This window comes from Nanorana parkeri, unplaced genomic scaffold (genome assembly GCF_000935625.1).
Source record: "Nanorana parkeri isolate BGI_ZX_2015 unplaced genomic scaffold, ASM93562v1 scaffold1869, whole genome shotgun sequence".
NCBI classification, from domain to species: domain Eukaryota; kingdom Metazoa; phylum Chordata; class Amphibia; order Anura; family Dicroglossidae; genus Nanorana; species Nanorana parkeri.
Window position 1 is genome coordinate 37,370 of NW_017308137.1, and position 17,521 is coordinate 54,890.

Below are 17,521 nucleotides of genomic sequence, written 5' to 3' on the forward strand. Positions count from 1 at the left end.
TATTAATGTTTGTAAAACATTGAGTCCTCTCCATAATTAAAAAAAATACATACAAAACCAGTATGTTTCCTTTAAATTCAAACCTGTATGCAACATAATGGGGGTTATTCACTAAGCTGCCGAAGGCAGCCTAATGAGTAACAGAGCCAAAGTAAAGGGAGCCGAACCCCATGACTGACTTCGGCTCCCTTCGGTTCAGCCAAACAGCCTCAGCGCGTTCAGCTGAACCGAAGTGAAGAACACCTAAAGGGTCTGGTATGAATCGGGAGGGGTTTTTTCCCCCCTCTATATTTGTTTACGTTGGTGGGGAGAACAATCTGCCGAAGCAGACAGTTCTCCCCACAAATGTAAAGGTGTCTTCAGTTCAGCCGAGCCGATCGCCTATGCTTCGGCTTGGCTGCGGCACAGGCTATTGTGAATAGCCCATACAGCAGCCCTTCGGTTCGGCTAAATATGCTTGTTCTGGGTTAAGCTGGCCAGACACACCAGTAGAATTTCCTTTAAAAAAAGATTTCTAAACATTTGTCAGATTTTCTAATATTTAATGGAGTCAAACTAACTGCAGGTTGGAAAAAAATTGAAGGAGCAAGATGGAACATTTTTAACAGACAAATTTGTAACGTTGACTTTTGTCTTAGTTTCAGAAACTATTAATTTCTGAAATCAAGTGTTAAAACTAGGTATGCGCCGATACCGTTTTTTTCGGTATCGAGCATGAGTACCGATTTTTTTTTTTCCTGTACTCGCTGATACCGAGTACTGGTGCCTTGTGCCCCGATTATTAGGAAGTCGGGCAGTGGGTGATGACCTGTCGCCCAAGTTCCTGATTGGTCAACTTTTTTCGCTAGAACACCGGCTTCACAGGCAATCCGGAAGCTGGGCAACAGGTCATGAGGTGCCGTCTAGCTTCCTGATTGGCTAGGAAGCCAGCTTCATGTGTTGCTAAGCAGCCTGGCTTTTTGATTTCTAAAATATGATCTGATATGAGTATCTGCTTGGGGTTAGGGTTTAATCAAGTTTCTGAAATCTATAATCCCTGAAACTGGCTGGGTCAGACTGGAAAGTCCTGACTCCTTTTGTCTAGACTACAGAGGATTCCTGAGATTGTCTCATGGCAGCAGTGCAGAAAACTTGGCAGTACAAGAATAATAGGATGTATGTATAATTGCAGGTCACAGCATGCAGAGCTGGTAATCATAAGGTATTACCGACTGCTCTGGTACACTGACTGCACTGTGGATACAGATTCTGCTGGCCTATTTTCTGGACCACACTAAAATGCCTGCAGCACATCTGATGCTTGTGTCCTGACTTCTATCCTGTTAAGGGTTAATGTCTTAAATTCCAGCGCACACAAATTCCATTTAATTATCATTCTTGAATTCTTTTTTGTGTATCTGGTGCTCCCCCTCCCTTATTTCCTAACAAAACAAGCATTCTGCAATGACGACATGTGTTGAAGAGCTTAAATCAACTCCATATGTAGTTATGTTCCTATTTATTCAAGTTGAAATATGTCTTAATGCTGAAGAGGTACAAGTGCTATGTGAACTGTTAAATTATATTGAAGAGGATGTAACATTTTGTTCATCTCCACTATTATAAGCAATGTGAGTTGTGATAGAAAATGTAAAAACAGGCCTGTCATGATCCCTTTACTCCCTAATTTTACTGTATGTTGTTGAAGCCTTGCCAAATTGAGAAAAGGTCCCCTTTATTGACACCGGTGTGCCCTGTTTCTGTTTAAACCTTGTCCCATTTCGATGTTTTGCTTTGATGACCACGCATAGTGACAATGATCAGCTTTGTGCGGTTTATAGAAATTCTACACGGGCTGCTGCAAATATTCTCAACAGTGGCAGACTGTTATTTACCAATGGATGTTTATAAATGGCGCCATAGAAAAACTCTTGGGTGGCTATTGCATTTGCGAATCGCTGTGTGCGGAGCTGTTATTGGATGATCACATACTACTGTTTACATTGGTAGTCCCTCCCCTTCCTCTTGCAATGAAAGAGGTAGAGGAATTAGTAGTAATCATGAATGGGAGTTAATGAGTGAGTGGATCAGTAACTGTAGCTGCTGATTTTATATTCATTCATTTTAACAGACTTGAGATATTTTTTTATCTTAATTGTCCCCCCCCCCTCCTTCATACACATCTAAGCTCCATCCTGTCTCATTGTGACCTGTATATTAACACGGCCAATTATCCCCCTCCTCTCCATCCTCCCACTGTATGTACGTGGCTTGTAAATGAGCCCCTTCACCTCCTTATGCCTGTCTGTATTAGCTGATGTACTAATCTAGTGCTCCATGTTTTAACCCCCGCAATTCTTTAATTTCTTTACCAAAATTGAGGCACAAAAATTTGATAACTTTGGGGTGTCCAAAAGGGTTCATTTAGGTGGTGGTTTATTCTGTCCTGGCATTTGTATTTTAACAGAAAACCTCATATTCTTTAAAAAAGGTTATAAAATACAACTCAAAAAAAATACCACCAAAAGATAAACAATTCTTTGGGTACATTGTTCCATGACCAAGTAATTGTCAGTCAAACTATTACAACAATGAAAGTTGAAAAATGGCCTGGTAATGAAGGGGTATTACAGACTAGTACTGAAGTGATTAAATTCCCAGCCACTTTAACTCCACGGAGAGAATCAGCATTTGTATGTACAAACCTTGCGTACAGTCAGAATAAAAACGGTTATGGTACAACTTTGGTGTTACATAGTCTAGTGAATTGGCCGTAGTCAGTCAGGTCCTAATACTGATAAAACTTGGCTGGTAGTGGTGTAGCTACAAATGTTGCGGCAAAGTATGGATTGAACTGCCTTCTTTACTGCACTCCCTCCATCCACCGCCATATTAACCAGTTGACATCCGCGGTGTTAAACCCCCTTCCCATCCAGGCCATTTTTCAGTATTCACTCAGCATAGCTGAGTATAAAAGTTACAGGGCCATTAGGGCACTTGGTGATTTTCATGCATACCCTCTAATTTCTCTGGGAGGCTCTGCTGTAATTGGTATTCAGCCAGCATATCTCTGCTTCACCATAGGTTTTATTCCAGGGAAGTAAGTGTTGGGGTGGGGTCCAGAAACTGGCTTTGTCCCCCTGATTAAACTAGAGGCCCAGTCACAGCTGCAACACGGATCCTACACCATAACTTGTTAGTGAAACATGTTGCATCAGACTTAAAACATCTGTTCTGTGAACTAGTTTGGTGTTTGGTTTCCTCTTAACTTTTATATTATGCCATCATTCTAATATATTAAAGACCATCTTGTGAAATTTTGCTCTCTGTTCTGCCAGACGTCTTCATTAATATTATAAGTTCCTGTCTAAAAATTTAGAACTGTGAACCATGTGCACGTCTTCAAATTGACTCTTAATTTCTAAACTGTATCTGCCAAGAATAATGGTTCATCAGCTGTAAATTAAACAAGAGTGTTTATTTATTTTAACAAATATTCTAGTAGGGCTGCAACTAATGATTTTCATTATCGATTGGTTGGCTGATAATTTTTTCTAGTATTTGGATAACAAACATTAAAAATATACCCTCCTTATTTCCTTAATTTAAAATAAAATACACAAATGCAGTTTTACAAACCATAGCACACCCTCTCTGTGACTTTGACTGCTAAACCCTTATGTCAGGTAGATTGTAAATATACTAAAATAGCTTTCTGGCAGAGCTCCATGCTTACTTTTGCTTGGTAGCAGGCTTGTTCACTTCCTGGCTATTAGGAGCAGTGCTCAGGTTGGTCACATTGACTACAAATATTGTACTGTGTGTGAACAGCCTTACATCCACATTTATATTGTTGTGAATGTAACACCATATACTAAATTATCTATATAAATGTCATATGAGATATATCTGGACAGTTGATGCTTGGGTTTGTTTTGTTAAAAAATTCCATATATAGTTTTCCATAGAAACCAGATGTTTGCCTCCATGTTCTGTCTGCTCTAAAAAACTTGACAGCTGTAAGCTGGGTCTTGTAAGTCATTTGCAGTCTTAACTTCCCATAGGCCTAGAACAAAGGAAACGAAGGCTCAGAGCGAGAGATGCATAACCCATAAATTCTTGGCAAAAAATATCCATAAAAAGCAATAAAATCTATGCTCTTTGCTTGGGTAGGAAAAGGAGCCCTAGGAACAGACATTTGAAGATGATTATGGGTATGGTATGCCAGTGATTTGTTGGATGACTTCAAGCAGTGTTGAAAAGCAGGATCATATATGTATATATAATTAATCCCACTTTTGTTTTAAGCCTTGTTGGCAGTTTGCAGTGTAATAAAGAAAAAAAAATGTAGTGTGTTTCTCTATTTTTTTCAGTGCATGTATAAAAATCTGCATTTGAGATACTTTCCCTATTGACTTAGGTGCAATAGATCAAAATTAATGAGATTAACCCCTTCATGACTGAGCTTGTTTTTGGTTTCTGTTCGTAAATGACTGACACACTTTTGACAACAACATATTCGGTCTTTCCCCACAAGCACCAATTTGATTCAGGCTACCTCTAGAAATTAGCAGTTGGAGAACAAACTTTTCGCATGATCGGTGATTATGGGGGCTTACTCAGCATATTGGACAGTTGAACAGTATGCATTAAATATTGCTTTTCCATATATGGTGCAAAATTATATTTTATTGATGGAATATTTTAAAATAAATTTAAGTGTATGCAGAGCCACTCTTGGATGATATAAACTATCCCTGCACACTTATGTAGCAAGCTGTTAATGTATAGTTTGAATGTGATTGTATAGGATGCCTCTGCAGATGTCAAATCTTCCTATCTTCCTATTGCAGGATAGAAACTTGTCTGAAGTAGTTTTGATCCTTGCTGGCTGTGCAGGGATAAACTGATGATATATTGTTTTACAGACTATGGAGTTGATCTGCATGCACTGCCCAGTTAATGTGCATGGGGTCATTCTGCAGATGAGGTACTATTGCATACTGCCTGTTTAACAATAAGAAACCTTTTATTTATGGTTATTCACAGAAATACGACTTTTCTTAGTGCTACTTGAGGAATACTTAGTGCTACTATTCGTCTGTACTGGTATGTAGTATCTGAGAAGCCATGAGGAAAGGAGAACCTGGCATCCTAAGGCCTTGTTCACACCAAATGCAGAGCAGATCCGCTCATGTTTCTGCACACGCAGTGCAGTGGGTTGTGCTGCGTTTTTTGCTGCGTTTTTGCTGCGTTCCGGGCCGTTTTTGGTGAACATTTTTTTTTGTTTAACATGGGCTTTCAGTGCGTTCCAAGCATTTGCATGCATTCTTTATGCCTTTGCATGGGTTCCAGAGCAGGTAAAAAAGGGCTTGCTGCAGTTTTTTCACCTGCTCTGGAACTGCACGCTGCAATGTGAACTGGAGCAAAAAATACCATTGGAATACATTACACGCAATTTTGATCCGGTCTGCAACTGCTCTGCTCTTGCTCCGCGCTTGGTGTGAACAAGGCCTTAGTTTGCACCCAACCAAACTCCGAACAGTAGAAAGACTGCTTTTATGGCCACTCATTTTAAGCAGGAAAAGCGAACTTGCATAGAACGTGGGATAATTTACAATGTGTCACAATGACACAAACTGCTTGGGTTAATTTATTTCTTGCAGAGCATGGTTTATAATCTGTTACTAATTGGATGATGTGGTCTGTGATGAACAATTGGGAGAATGCAATCTTTATCCTTTGTCTGGATTTTATTGTGGCCTGTTGGCCAAGAGTGGCTTCCTTAACGACCTCTAAGTGCCTCATAATGATAAGACGCACAAGGCGAATTTTCATGCATTCATAAATTTGTCAGACTAGATAAGATTAGTGGATTGGTTTACTCAAGTGTTAGATGATTTAGCTGTGATAGGATTCAGACCTGCATGTTTCCTCATGACTTCCTCTTGTGTTTGCAGTATTTGTTAGTTGTTAACTTGTTTTTTTTCACGGAACGGACGGTGGAGGGGGCAGGTACAGCTGGCTCTGCCTCTAGATAGGCAGAGCCAGCTGTCACTCACGCAGCTGGGCGGATCCGGACATAATTGTCGGGATCCGCTTAAGCTGTGGCGTCTCAGTATACCACGAGCTGTAGCTCGCGGTATACTGAGCTTAGCGTGACGGGAGGACGCTAGTTTGTGTCCTCCCGTTACCCTAAGGAGAACTATGGGGGAAAGCCCTAACCGCATAGTTCTCCTTTAATCTTAATTTTTTTAAGCTTTTTTTTCTGGTGATCCTGCCAGTAACGCACTTCCTGCCCTACGCGGTCCAACACTTATCCTGTTTCTCTGATACAGTAGACTAAGTGTACAGTCCCCCCTACCTTCTTCTCTGTAACATAGAATGGAGGTGTTCTGTAGTCCTCTCAGAGAGCTGGGCATAGTAGTAATTGATCACAGAGAGCACAGGAAGTTATCGGGTGGCAGGATTTCCAGCAGAATCAACAGGGCTTTTTTGGATTTTTCAAACCGCTATAGCAAAATGCTTCCAATGTTAAACAGACCCAAAGGGACCAAATAAAAGAAGTTTATTATAAGAGTTAACATTCTTTTACAAGGGTTTTGTTTTCTTTTTTTGGTGGCTCAGTCATGTGGATAGTTCTGATAATCAAAAGCTTAAAACCTCTCACCTAATTAAGCCTTTCAGTATCTATAGTCTTAAAGTTCATGTAGAATTAATCAACAAGGTCAATTAAGGGTTTTATCAGCTGTTGCAGGAAATTTATCATTCTGAAACCGGATTGCTGCTATCGCCAAATGGGTTTTTGTTTGCCTTTCCTTGGACCAACACAACAAAGGTTTAACTTGGCCTATCTGTCCTTTATTTTTCTTTTGTATCTCCTTGCTGCAGTGATTATTAACTTTGTTCAAATGTCATTCTCTGTCAATTCTGAATAATACATTTGTTTGTGAAAGCATAATCAGGAAACATTTAGCTATCAGAGGCACAGTACTTTAGATCTCACACTGCATGCATACAGCTATGAGGCTGTAGTCATAGGAGTGCCTAGGCACCCTTACACACCAGCATGTGCACTTCTAACTTTTTCTCTGAAATTGCTCCTGAAAGATTTTTTTTCTATATATACAGCACAGCTTTGGCACAATTAACATTTTTAAATGTTCCCTATAACAGGGAAAATCCCCTCTGCTTTAGATGATTTGCTTCTTTCTACATAGTGATAAACCTTTGCCATCGCCAGTGGAAGTCTGGACTTGTCAATTAAATCAATTTGTTAAAGGAGAACTATGGGGTTCTATCTTTTTTATTAATGCATTCCTTAGGCTAAATAAGTAAATGTAATTTACTCTTAATTAGCCGAAATGCACAGTAAGGCTGTAAAACCTTACTTAAGGTGGTGGGCGGGGCTAAGCGCCGCAATGAGAAGACATCCCGACGTATCTGACGGGATCCTCCCCACTGATGACTGACAGTGATTCTTGAGAGCTGCTGCGCGGCCACGAATATATGGACATGCGCAGCAGTTCTCGCCTTACCTGCACGTCCCCGTGTGCCAGCTCCTTCCCCCCTCGCTCTCTCTCTCCCTGCTGACACTGACATACTAAAATGATCGTGGATCGCTGATGACAGAGGGGAAGGAGCTCTCTCTCTCTCTCTCTCTCTCTCCAGCATTTACTACAAATGGGAAAGTCCATATATGGTAAATTATGTCACTGGAGATCCCTGCTGATCGGATCCGCTGATCGGATTTGATCAGCAGGGATCTCCAGTGATAGTTCTCCTTTAAAGTAAATCTTGGTGGAGTAGCAGCAACTTATTCAGTAGACTTCAGGTAATGGTTTTTCCAGGCTTAATATTTTGTCATTCAGGCCTGGTTCACACTTGCCCGTTCTGGAAACACGCTTGTGGTGCCATTCGTTTCTAATGGCTCCCCAAACACCCCATGGCACCCCAAAGTCCGGATTTCTGCACGTGCAAACGTGCACAAATGCAACTAAGGCTGGGTTCACACATGGGCGTACGGAATATGTGCGTTTCTACCGCGATTTGTGGTAAACGCAACGAACGCGCGTTTACGAGGGCTATCCGGCTGTATCCTAATGGATACGCACGGAAAATACGCCCCCAAGAAGCTCCTGTACTACTTCGGGGGTAGGGCGTTTTTCAGCACGTTCCTATGCGCTGAAATACGCCCAGGTGGGAACCATGCCCATAGGCAATTATTGGTTTTCACATGCTGAGCGTTTTACAGCTCGTAGGAACGCGCTGTAACACGCCCAGGTTTGAACCAGGCCTTAGGCCTGATTCACACCTTGGCGTTTTGTAGCGCGTTTGAACGCTCTGCAAAACGCTCAAACACCGAAATCCCATTATTTCCTATGGGTATGGTTCACACCTGGGCGTATTACAGGCCGTATGAACGCGCTACAAAAAACGCCCAAAGAAGTACAGGAGCTTCTTTGGGGCGTTTTTGTTGCGTGTTTCCATTGAGATACAGCCAAGTAGCCCTCGGAAACGCGCGTTTGTCACGTGTTTTTTTTACCGTGAATCGCGGTAAAAACGAGTGTCACGAAACGTGCGACGCGCTCATATTCGATACGCCTAGGTGTGAACCCAGCCTTCGTGTCCCGTGCAGGAGCCTGTTTGCTGCGCGTATATGATCCCATTGAAATCAATGGGGCCATGTGGCAAACGCACGTTCCTGGAACACGCTGATGTAAACCAGGCCTTACTGGCAAATTCAGAGAGTCTGGGTTTAGGGTTCCCAAGTCTAGAAAGCTGCAGATGGTGGGTGCCAAATTCAAAAGGGTTTTGTTAAATAGTGGAAATCTTTTAAACAGCTTATTCAGCAAGCCTGCGCAAGGAGTTTGTGCAAAGTGCCATATCTCATAGCCGTTTAATATTTTATTTAATCTCCATGCAGTAAACTGAAATCAGATTGTTTGTAATGGGTGGCTGCACACAAGCATGAACACTTGTCTGACATAAGTCTACATGTTTATGTACTCTGCAGACATGCCTGGCACCAGACCTATCTTGGATGAACAATAGCGCTTGGCTAGTAAAATCCAGTCAATTCCTACTCAAAGGTCTCTTCAAAGGTCACAGACTGCTTGCACAGAGTTGTTTCCCTGTTTGACTGTAATTGGCCAGATTGGGCATTGATCATGTCATGTCTGTGGATACCTTTTCTCCCAGATACGATGGTCTTCTAGTTTGTTAAATTTTATAGCATAAGATGTGTGGACATGAGAAAATCCATTGTTTCCAAGCCTATCCCTGACAATCCATTAAATTGTGAGTATAAAACGCCTCAATGTTGCATTTGAACGCATCAGTTCTTTTAAAACTGCAATGTGTCTGTCTCATTGTACCATGCTTTAACATAATGTGCATTCTGGTGCAAACAAGCCCTAAGCCAGCAAGCATTTTAGTAATTGTTTACTAGCTTTTGTAACTGGTTGGATCTGTTTTTTGATTGTGATATTATTTGAGTTCAGAATACTTTTAAATATAACATGGTGCTTGCCAGTGCATGATCAGGAAATAATTTCTCTTCAAAAAGATAGTCTACAATTATTCTTGACACAAGTGATTTTTAATGTTGTCAATATAGTTTGCACTGTTTTAATTGAATGCCTTATCTGTGTACCTAAAAAGCCCCTTCCTAGCTGTATGCTGGGTTTCTCACCAGTTTTTGATGTATATCTTTCTATGGGGTGTGGTGCATTGGCTGCCTTCTGCTCAACCTTATCTATATAACAAGTGCTTGTGTAGCCCAATGCTTCCAGATACAGTGCATATGCCTGCATGCTCTATGTGATTATTCAGTGATTTGAAGGTAAAGAGAAACGTTTGAAAAAGTTCATTGACGTACACGTACAGGAAGTCCCAGATCTAGAAACCAATTTTTCTGCTAATGTTAGGCTACAGACTTGGTCTTTCATACAATCTTTCCATGACCCCTTCGGTCTGAAATGTCCCAACACAAATCTGGTGCATGTGTAGCCTAAGCCATGACTGCAGAAGTGGCGTTGTATTTATCTGCTAAGAAACTGTAAAAATGTGCTGTACTGCTGCTACTGTGCTCTTTGTTGGATCACAGCAGTGTCATGCTCTGGAAGGTCAGATGCTTGGTAAGCATACAGATGAAGTATGCCATGATAATCCCATCAGTAAATATGTTAATCTATTCCTGGGTTGCACAATGCAGTTTTCAGCTTCTCCTAGTAACTGCGACTCTGAAGTAACAACATGTATTGTCGTTCTGGAGAACGCCAGACCTCAAAAACCTTGAGAACAAATAAGTGGTTACTATGGTGAAGTGGTCCAGCTCAATGGTGATATACTTTATATAAAGCCATTCAAACCACCCAACCTTCTGCCTCTACCTAAAAAATAATCTGAATAAATGGTGAGCTGGAATGGCATAGTTGACTTGCCTGAGATTATAAAAGTGATAATGCCATCATGTATTAAATGTTTTGTAGTTAGTGTAGCTTTTCATACTCATTGTTTTTTCCCCATTCATTTAACTTTAGGTGAACCCCACTCCTCAATGTATTCGAGCCATGGTGAAGATGACCTACTGTCCTCATTGTAGAGGATTGGTAACTGTAAAGCCTTGCAACAACTACTGTTTGAATGTGATGAGAGGCTGTCTGGCCAATCCAGGAGATCTTGATACGGAATGGAACAATTTTATAGGTAGGTGACAATACACCAGCTTCTAGTAATAAAAATACACAGTCCCATGTCCTCTGAATACTGCATTACCGTATGTAAAACATATTTTTCTGTGCTGCCATGTCCATGCACCAGGTGATTGACAGCAGCACGGTTAAGCCCGACAGATTGCCAGGGACACTTGTTTTGGTCAAGGTGTGTTTAGCTTTTAGGAGACATATGTTGAATCAAAGGTTTACAGCTAAACTTTTTAAGAGACTTCTGGGAATTGCTGTATTTCAGAAAACCTCAATTGTCTGCAGGTCCATATTCAAATAACCCTTCCGCCACACATTTTTTATATATATTATAATGTGTTTAGACTTCAATGTTTTTAAGCATTAAAACCTATTAGTATTGCTGCAGGAAAATGCATTTCACAAGTATAAAAGCATAGCCTGTTCATGTACTACATCTATATAGTGAATGATTGGTACAGAATCTGCCATTTCGGCCACATGATTGGTTTGTTGTTCTGTTAGACTGCACAACAGGACAGCATATAGGTAATGGTGCCTTTATAATTTCCAGGCCATGTCCTAATCACTATTTAAGGTCCTAAGTCAAAATTTAGAACATACTGCTTCTAAAAAGCAGAATAGATTACTGTACTACTTTACCTTACGCAGTATAGAGCATTATCGCCCCCAGGTGGAATATTTGTTGTTTTGTAGCCTACTCAGGAGGTCAGAAGTATGCTTTTGTGTCTTAAAATTCTAAATGGCCAAATTTAGGCTTATTGAGTTTCATGATTACAGTAAGAACACATTTCTTCCAGTGATATGCACCTAAAACCTAAACTTTGTGCAGAGCAAACTAGGCAAAACGGCATGTTATGAATAAGGGATTCCATGATAAATTTAAAAAAAAAAGTGGTGGCCAAGACTAAAGGTCATCCTGGCTCTAAAGCTGGCCATACACCTATAGGTTTTCGATCGGAAATTTCCGTTGCTGTCTAGAACCCTCTTTTGATAATAGCTCATCATGCACATAATAATGTCAATTTCGATAATCGTTGGTTACTAATTCACCAAATTTCGGAGAACGACAGAACGTATTTTCATTTGCGCTTGTTCTTGCTGCGATTTTTTTTTTTTTCGTACGACTAATCATCGATTTCATACGATTCAAAAAAAGTTTTCTAACTTGACTGGTCAAGGAAATTCTTCCAGGAGTACAGTAATTAAAATCGTTGGAGTCCCATCAACTGATAGAATAAGATAAAGGGAGTAATTTCCAGGCCATGTCCTAATCACTATTTAAGGTCCTAAGTCAAAATTTAGAACATACTGCTTCTAAAAAGCAGAATAGATTACTGTACTACTTTACCTTACGCAGTATAGAGCATTATCGCCCCCAGGTGGAATATTTGTTGTTTTGTAGCCTACTCAGGAGGTCAGAAGTATGCTTTTGTGTCTTAAAATTCTAAATGGCCAAATTTAGGCTTATTGAGTTTCATGATTACAGTAAGAACACATTTCTTCCAGTGATATGCACCTAAAACCTAAACTTTGTGCAGAGCAAACTAGGCAAAACGGCATGTTATGAATAAGGGATTCCATGATAAATTTAAAAAAAAAAGTGGTGGCCAAGACTAAAGGTCATCCTGGCTCTAAAGCTGGCCATACACCTATAGGTTTTCGATCGGAAATTTCCGTTGCTGTCTAGAACCCTCTTTTGATAATAGCTCATCATGCACATAATAATGTCAATTTCGATAATCGTTGGTTACTAATTCACCAAATTTCGGAGAACGACAGAACGTATTTTCATTTGCGCTTGTTCTTGCTGCGATTTTTTTTTTTTTCGTACGACTAATCATCGATTTCATACGATTCAAAAAAAGTTTTCTAACTTGACTGGTCAAGGAAATTCTTCCAGGAGTACAGTAATTAAAATCGTTGGAGTCCCATCAACTGATAGAATATTGTTTGAAATACCATTCGTGGACGATTTCCAAAACGAAAATCGTTGTGTATGGGCACCTTTAGGCTGGATAGCACCCTTCCCATACCTGGTACCTTAGTGCCTTTTTTGATTGACTAGACCCTCAAAGGATCTTGAAGAGACATTAACATCCATTGCTCGGAGCATTTTGGGCAAGCCTTTCTGCAAGTAGAGAATACCATGATGCCTGCTGATTTTTGCATAAACCAGAGCGAAATTGGACAATTGCAGGTGCAGTACAAGTCTACAACCTTCCCTGTAGATGTTGTGATCATTTTTTTTTAATTCATTTATTTTTTTGTCAGACTGTTAACTGCAGGTGTATTTTGTCTAAGTTGATATTGATCTAATTGCAGAAGCATTTTTAATGTAGGGGCAAGAGAATGGGGGTTGCTTTTTTTAGGTTTATGATTACTGGTTATTGGTCTGACGTTTGCAGACATGTTTCTGATTGGCTGCTATGGCTTACTGCGCAGGACTGTTTTGAGCACATTAAGCACAAAAAAAAAACCTGTCCATGGGTAGGCATTATGGTTCACCTAATGTAATTCATTTTAACAGCCAGTGTGTGAGACATCCACTTACAGAGATTGCCCAGAGTTCCTCTCTCCATTTGGAGGGTGTAATTGACCCTCAATAACATTGCCATTGCCATTTAGAGGAAACATTGCCTCTAAAGCTCCCAGTTGGTACTGTGTACACTAGTAAAGTAATTTAAAAATAAATGCTTATTGAATAAGGCTGTATGCCATTTGTTTAGTTTCTGCCTCTTGACTGTAAATTTATATTTATCTTTATGCTAGTATTTCCCAGTGTATCACCTCTGATGTGGTTATATTTTAACTCTTGTTTTCTGATAATGCACATCTGCTGTCTGCCAGGATTTGCTTCCAGGAAATTGATTTTTTTTTTTTTTGCCGTCATTGAAGTTAGCTAATACTAAACTAATTCTGCTATAATCTTGAAGCCAACTGGCTATTTCCACAAAGTCTGTTTTCATTAGGCGTTTCTCTGGGATGATCTGTATGTGGAAGTATTTTGGCTGCCCTGCTGGTATATACACTGTTACTTAATGCACATCAGGTTTCAGGCGCCCTAGGCACTGAACAATGCTGTAATCCCCAGAACCATGTCATGAATTTAACTAAATGCTTTAATTAATCTGTGCCTCGCTTGCTACGTTTTGCCCTTTTTACATTATTGTTTTAGATCTGCTCTTCATGCTGTTACCTTTTTTACCTGGGTTGTTTTTGTTTTGTTGCAGTAATTAAACACTGTTCATAAAGTATGTAACATAGCTCCTAAAAAATATACTTAAGTAGCTTTTATCTCTTCCCTTTTGTTTCTGCTCCTTAATGCAATCACAAAACTGACAATCTGAACTGAAAGTGGACTTGCAGCATCAATTTCGGGTAATGCTGTCATTTGTCTGCAGTTACTTTAAAGTGGTACTAAACTGCCATACATGTTTGTTTTTTTTTCCTTGTTCAGTCCCATGGGATGAGAGAAATGACTCTCGGTTGTATTCTGACAGCGACACACCCAATTATTGGCTGCAATCACTGTTCGGCTGACAATTTTCCACCCAGTGTGTTTAATTATGAGAACAAAGGATGTTGGGTGCGAGGCTTCTGCCAAAGAAGACTAGAACCATGTAAAATGCACTCCATGTATGGCCAGAATTTAAAATTCCTTGGTGGTCCAGTAGCATAACAGGTCTCTTCCTTTTGAACACAATCCTGTGCTGAGGGATGTGGCTGTTACTCAGCTATGCTAGTATAAGGCGCTGCAAGTAGCATTCTTATTTAGGGGGAAAACTGTATTGTTATTTAAAATGTACAAATTGGTGACAATGTGCATGGGTACACATTGATAGATTTAAAATGAAACCTTGATTGGGCGTTAAAGGCTAAGCAGCTGAGACCTTTCTTCCCCAAGATTATTAGAAAGCAGCTTCTGATTGAACTCCATAACCTCAATGTAAAACTAAGCAATATCTTTTGTTTTACTAAGATCTAGGCAGAAATCTTAATACACAGCTGTAATACATATACTGTATGCAAACTATATGATGACCAACTAGTTTTGTGATTCAGACACGCCTTCCAGAGAGCAAAGCCAGTTCAGTGACCTCTTTTGTCACTACTGGTAATCCACACTGTTTGGGCACTGACCCAACTCTAAGTTGCTGTTTGGCAAGAAAGGGCCAGCAGAACATTGAGGAAGTCTCTGTGTTCTCTCCTCCACTAGGCATGTTTAAAGTGTTTACTACCTTACTTAGTGCTGAAGTGTTAAGTTCTGGTTTCAGATAAATAATACTCCTTCTCCACCTCTCCAGTTCTGTGTACTTGGTTTACAGCCACTTATGCTAGTTGTGTTTCACAGTACATTTTTTAGTAAGTGAGAATGGAACTAAAGTGTTTATTTTTATTTTTGATATATCTGCTTGAAACTCAACTTTGGAGGAGTTTAATATGCTGAAATTGGTCCACCAGATGTAATAAATCAGGTGGCTATGGCTAATATACCTTTTTTCTTTTCCTAATATTTTAAAATCTGTTCCACTTTGGGAGGAATTTTTAAAAAGTTTAAGATCCCGGCCCCAGACCTGTGCCAGCCAGACCGTGTGCAGAGGTTGAGGAACAGTCATTTTTAGGCCATCGATGAGGCTCCACATACAGCGTTCCATGCCCATCCATTGCTCAATAACCACTTGTGCTCACCCCTGCTTTCTATATAATGAAAGTAGGAAATAAAGCTGTTAAGGTAGTTGTCAAGTGATTGGAAAGTGGTCCGCCATTGTGCTCTTATTATGTTCTCGGTTGTGAGCAGTGTGCTCGAGTTTGACTTTTTCTGACCGCTAGCTATAGGCTAGCTTCTTAGGAAACGCTGTAAAGTGTTTGGTGTACTTAGTTATACAAACCATCAGTGCATAGCTATACTTCGTGTTTGAGATTTCCCCAAATGCACCAATATTTAAAGCAAGCGGGAGATAAAGACATTAAACCCAGAGGTGTATGGCCTATTGCAATAGAACTAAAATGAGTGAAGGGTACCGAGTGCATTTACTTTTTCACCTCTACTCAAAAAAGTGGGGATCTCTGATCTTAAAATGCTGCCATTTTATTCCATTAGTCTGCGGGCAATTGCTTCCCACTATTCATAACTTTCTTCTTAATTTATTTCATATTAGGTGCTGGCAAACAGATACAATCTGGCATTTCCTCACTAGATCTGTTTAATGTAAAATTATATTGCCAAGAGTGATCCTCAAATAAAAATACTGTAGCCTAGATGCACACTATACATTTTAATGAGCTTTTCTCCCTTTGCACTTTATCAATGTCTATCTGCTACAGTTGAATATATTCTTGTGAGCCAATTATTATACTCCTTATCTTTTATAGCTCAGTTCAGATGCTCAGCTGGAGGCCAAATGCATTTTCTGTATCAGCAGTCAAAAGCAAGGAGAAGGGGGGAAAAAAACTTGCATTCCTTAGCCCTGATACAAGTAATGCCATGGCATCAAGAATAACAAAAGGCCCAATTCGTATACAATTCCCATGCTCTTGTGTATGGCCTGGCTAGCTCAGAGTTTACAAAGACCCCAAACAGCCTGAAGAATCAAGGGTTTGTGCTTCTTTTCAGGCACTCACAAACACATTAATGATCTGGGGCCTTTCCCGGCCACAGAGGGAATACTAAATTACCAGATTAAATGATTTGCTCTTAGTTGTCATGAATTTTTAAAAAATGTATATCCAAATTGAAAATAACAGAAAATATATTCTATTAAACACATGTGATGTCCAATAAAAATGGAGACTTTTTTTTTAAATCCCGTCAGATACTGACTATAGAAGCATCTTTGATGACAAACAGCTAGTTCGGCTTGTGCTTTTCTATTTTGCAGGCCCTCATTTGCTGACACTTCAAAAGAATTTTTCTCCTCCTGTATCACAATGGTATATTGATGCCAATGGCCTTTGCTCAGATTTGAAGCAACTTTTTATTGAAAGCCATCACAAAACCGTCTGACTCCTTTTGTTTTGTTACATTTTCTTCCTTTCTACAAAATATGCATTTAGTCAGATTCCTGTCTCCAGGTCAAATCAACCAAATTCCATAGTAAAGTGGCTTTGTCGTTCCTTTTGTATTTTTGTTTAATGCAGGAAAAGGGGCAGTTTTGAATTCCTTCCCCACTTAAATACAGCCTTTTTTTATTTCTAACACAAATAATATTTGCAGTCAAATGGGTAAGTCATTTGTAAAATGATATTCCAGGTTTTGGTAAATGTTGGTGGGCCTATACACATTGTAGCGGATTATTTGTTTGTGACTAGGTTGGTAGATCTCCAAGTTGTAGTCCCTTACTAATGCCTTTGCATTGAGGCTAGTTTCTAAGATATTTAAGAAGCTGGTGCACTTTTTAACTCCTCAGTGTCTCCTCCATTGTCTTGTTTGATTGGAGATGGCATCTATTTTTATTAAATGTATTTCTGCTAAGCTATGGCCCAGACAACTGCAATCTAAACTAAGTCTAATTACTGTGGTTTAATTTATGAATCTGGCCCTAAAGTGTGATCCATCCTATTAATTGGCCCAATTTCCTGTCATCCATCATCCAAGTCAACTTGCTCTTTGCGTCAGAATTTAACTAATTGGAAGGATAGGTGAATTCAGACTAAATTTAATTAAGTTAACTATATTGTTGTGTATTAAAAATGAAAAGCACATGGAGCACAGACAGTTAGTCTAGAGATGCTCGGCAAAATAACTGCATGTTTTTAAATCTCGGCAAGGGCTTTGCAGTAGTGATATGGTGCAACTGATATTGTCTTGTTTGGATTGTGTAGCCTAATATATA

At 39.8% G+C, this 17,521-nt stretch overlaps 1 protein-coding gene across 1 annotated transcript in view; it reads left to right on the plus strand.

The window, feature by feature from the left end:
* The window catches only part of GPC4 (glypican 4), a gene marked incomplete at its 5' end in the record, with an annotated part of 52,365 nt that overhangs the window by 23,884 nt on the left and 10,960 nt on the right, over window positions 1-17,521 (plus strand). Inside the window, one exon of the mRNA XM_018571930.1 lies at window positions 10,524-10,689. Within this exon, the coding sequence (XP_018427432.1) occupies window positions 10,524-10,689 (166 nt within the window). The remainder of the gene's footprint in view (window positions 1-10,523; window positions 10,690-17,521) is intronic.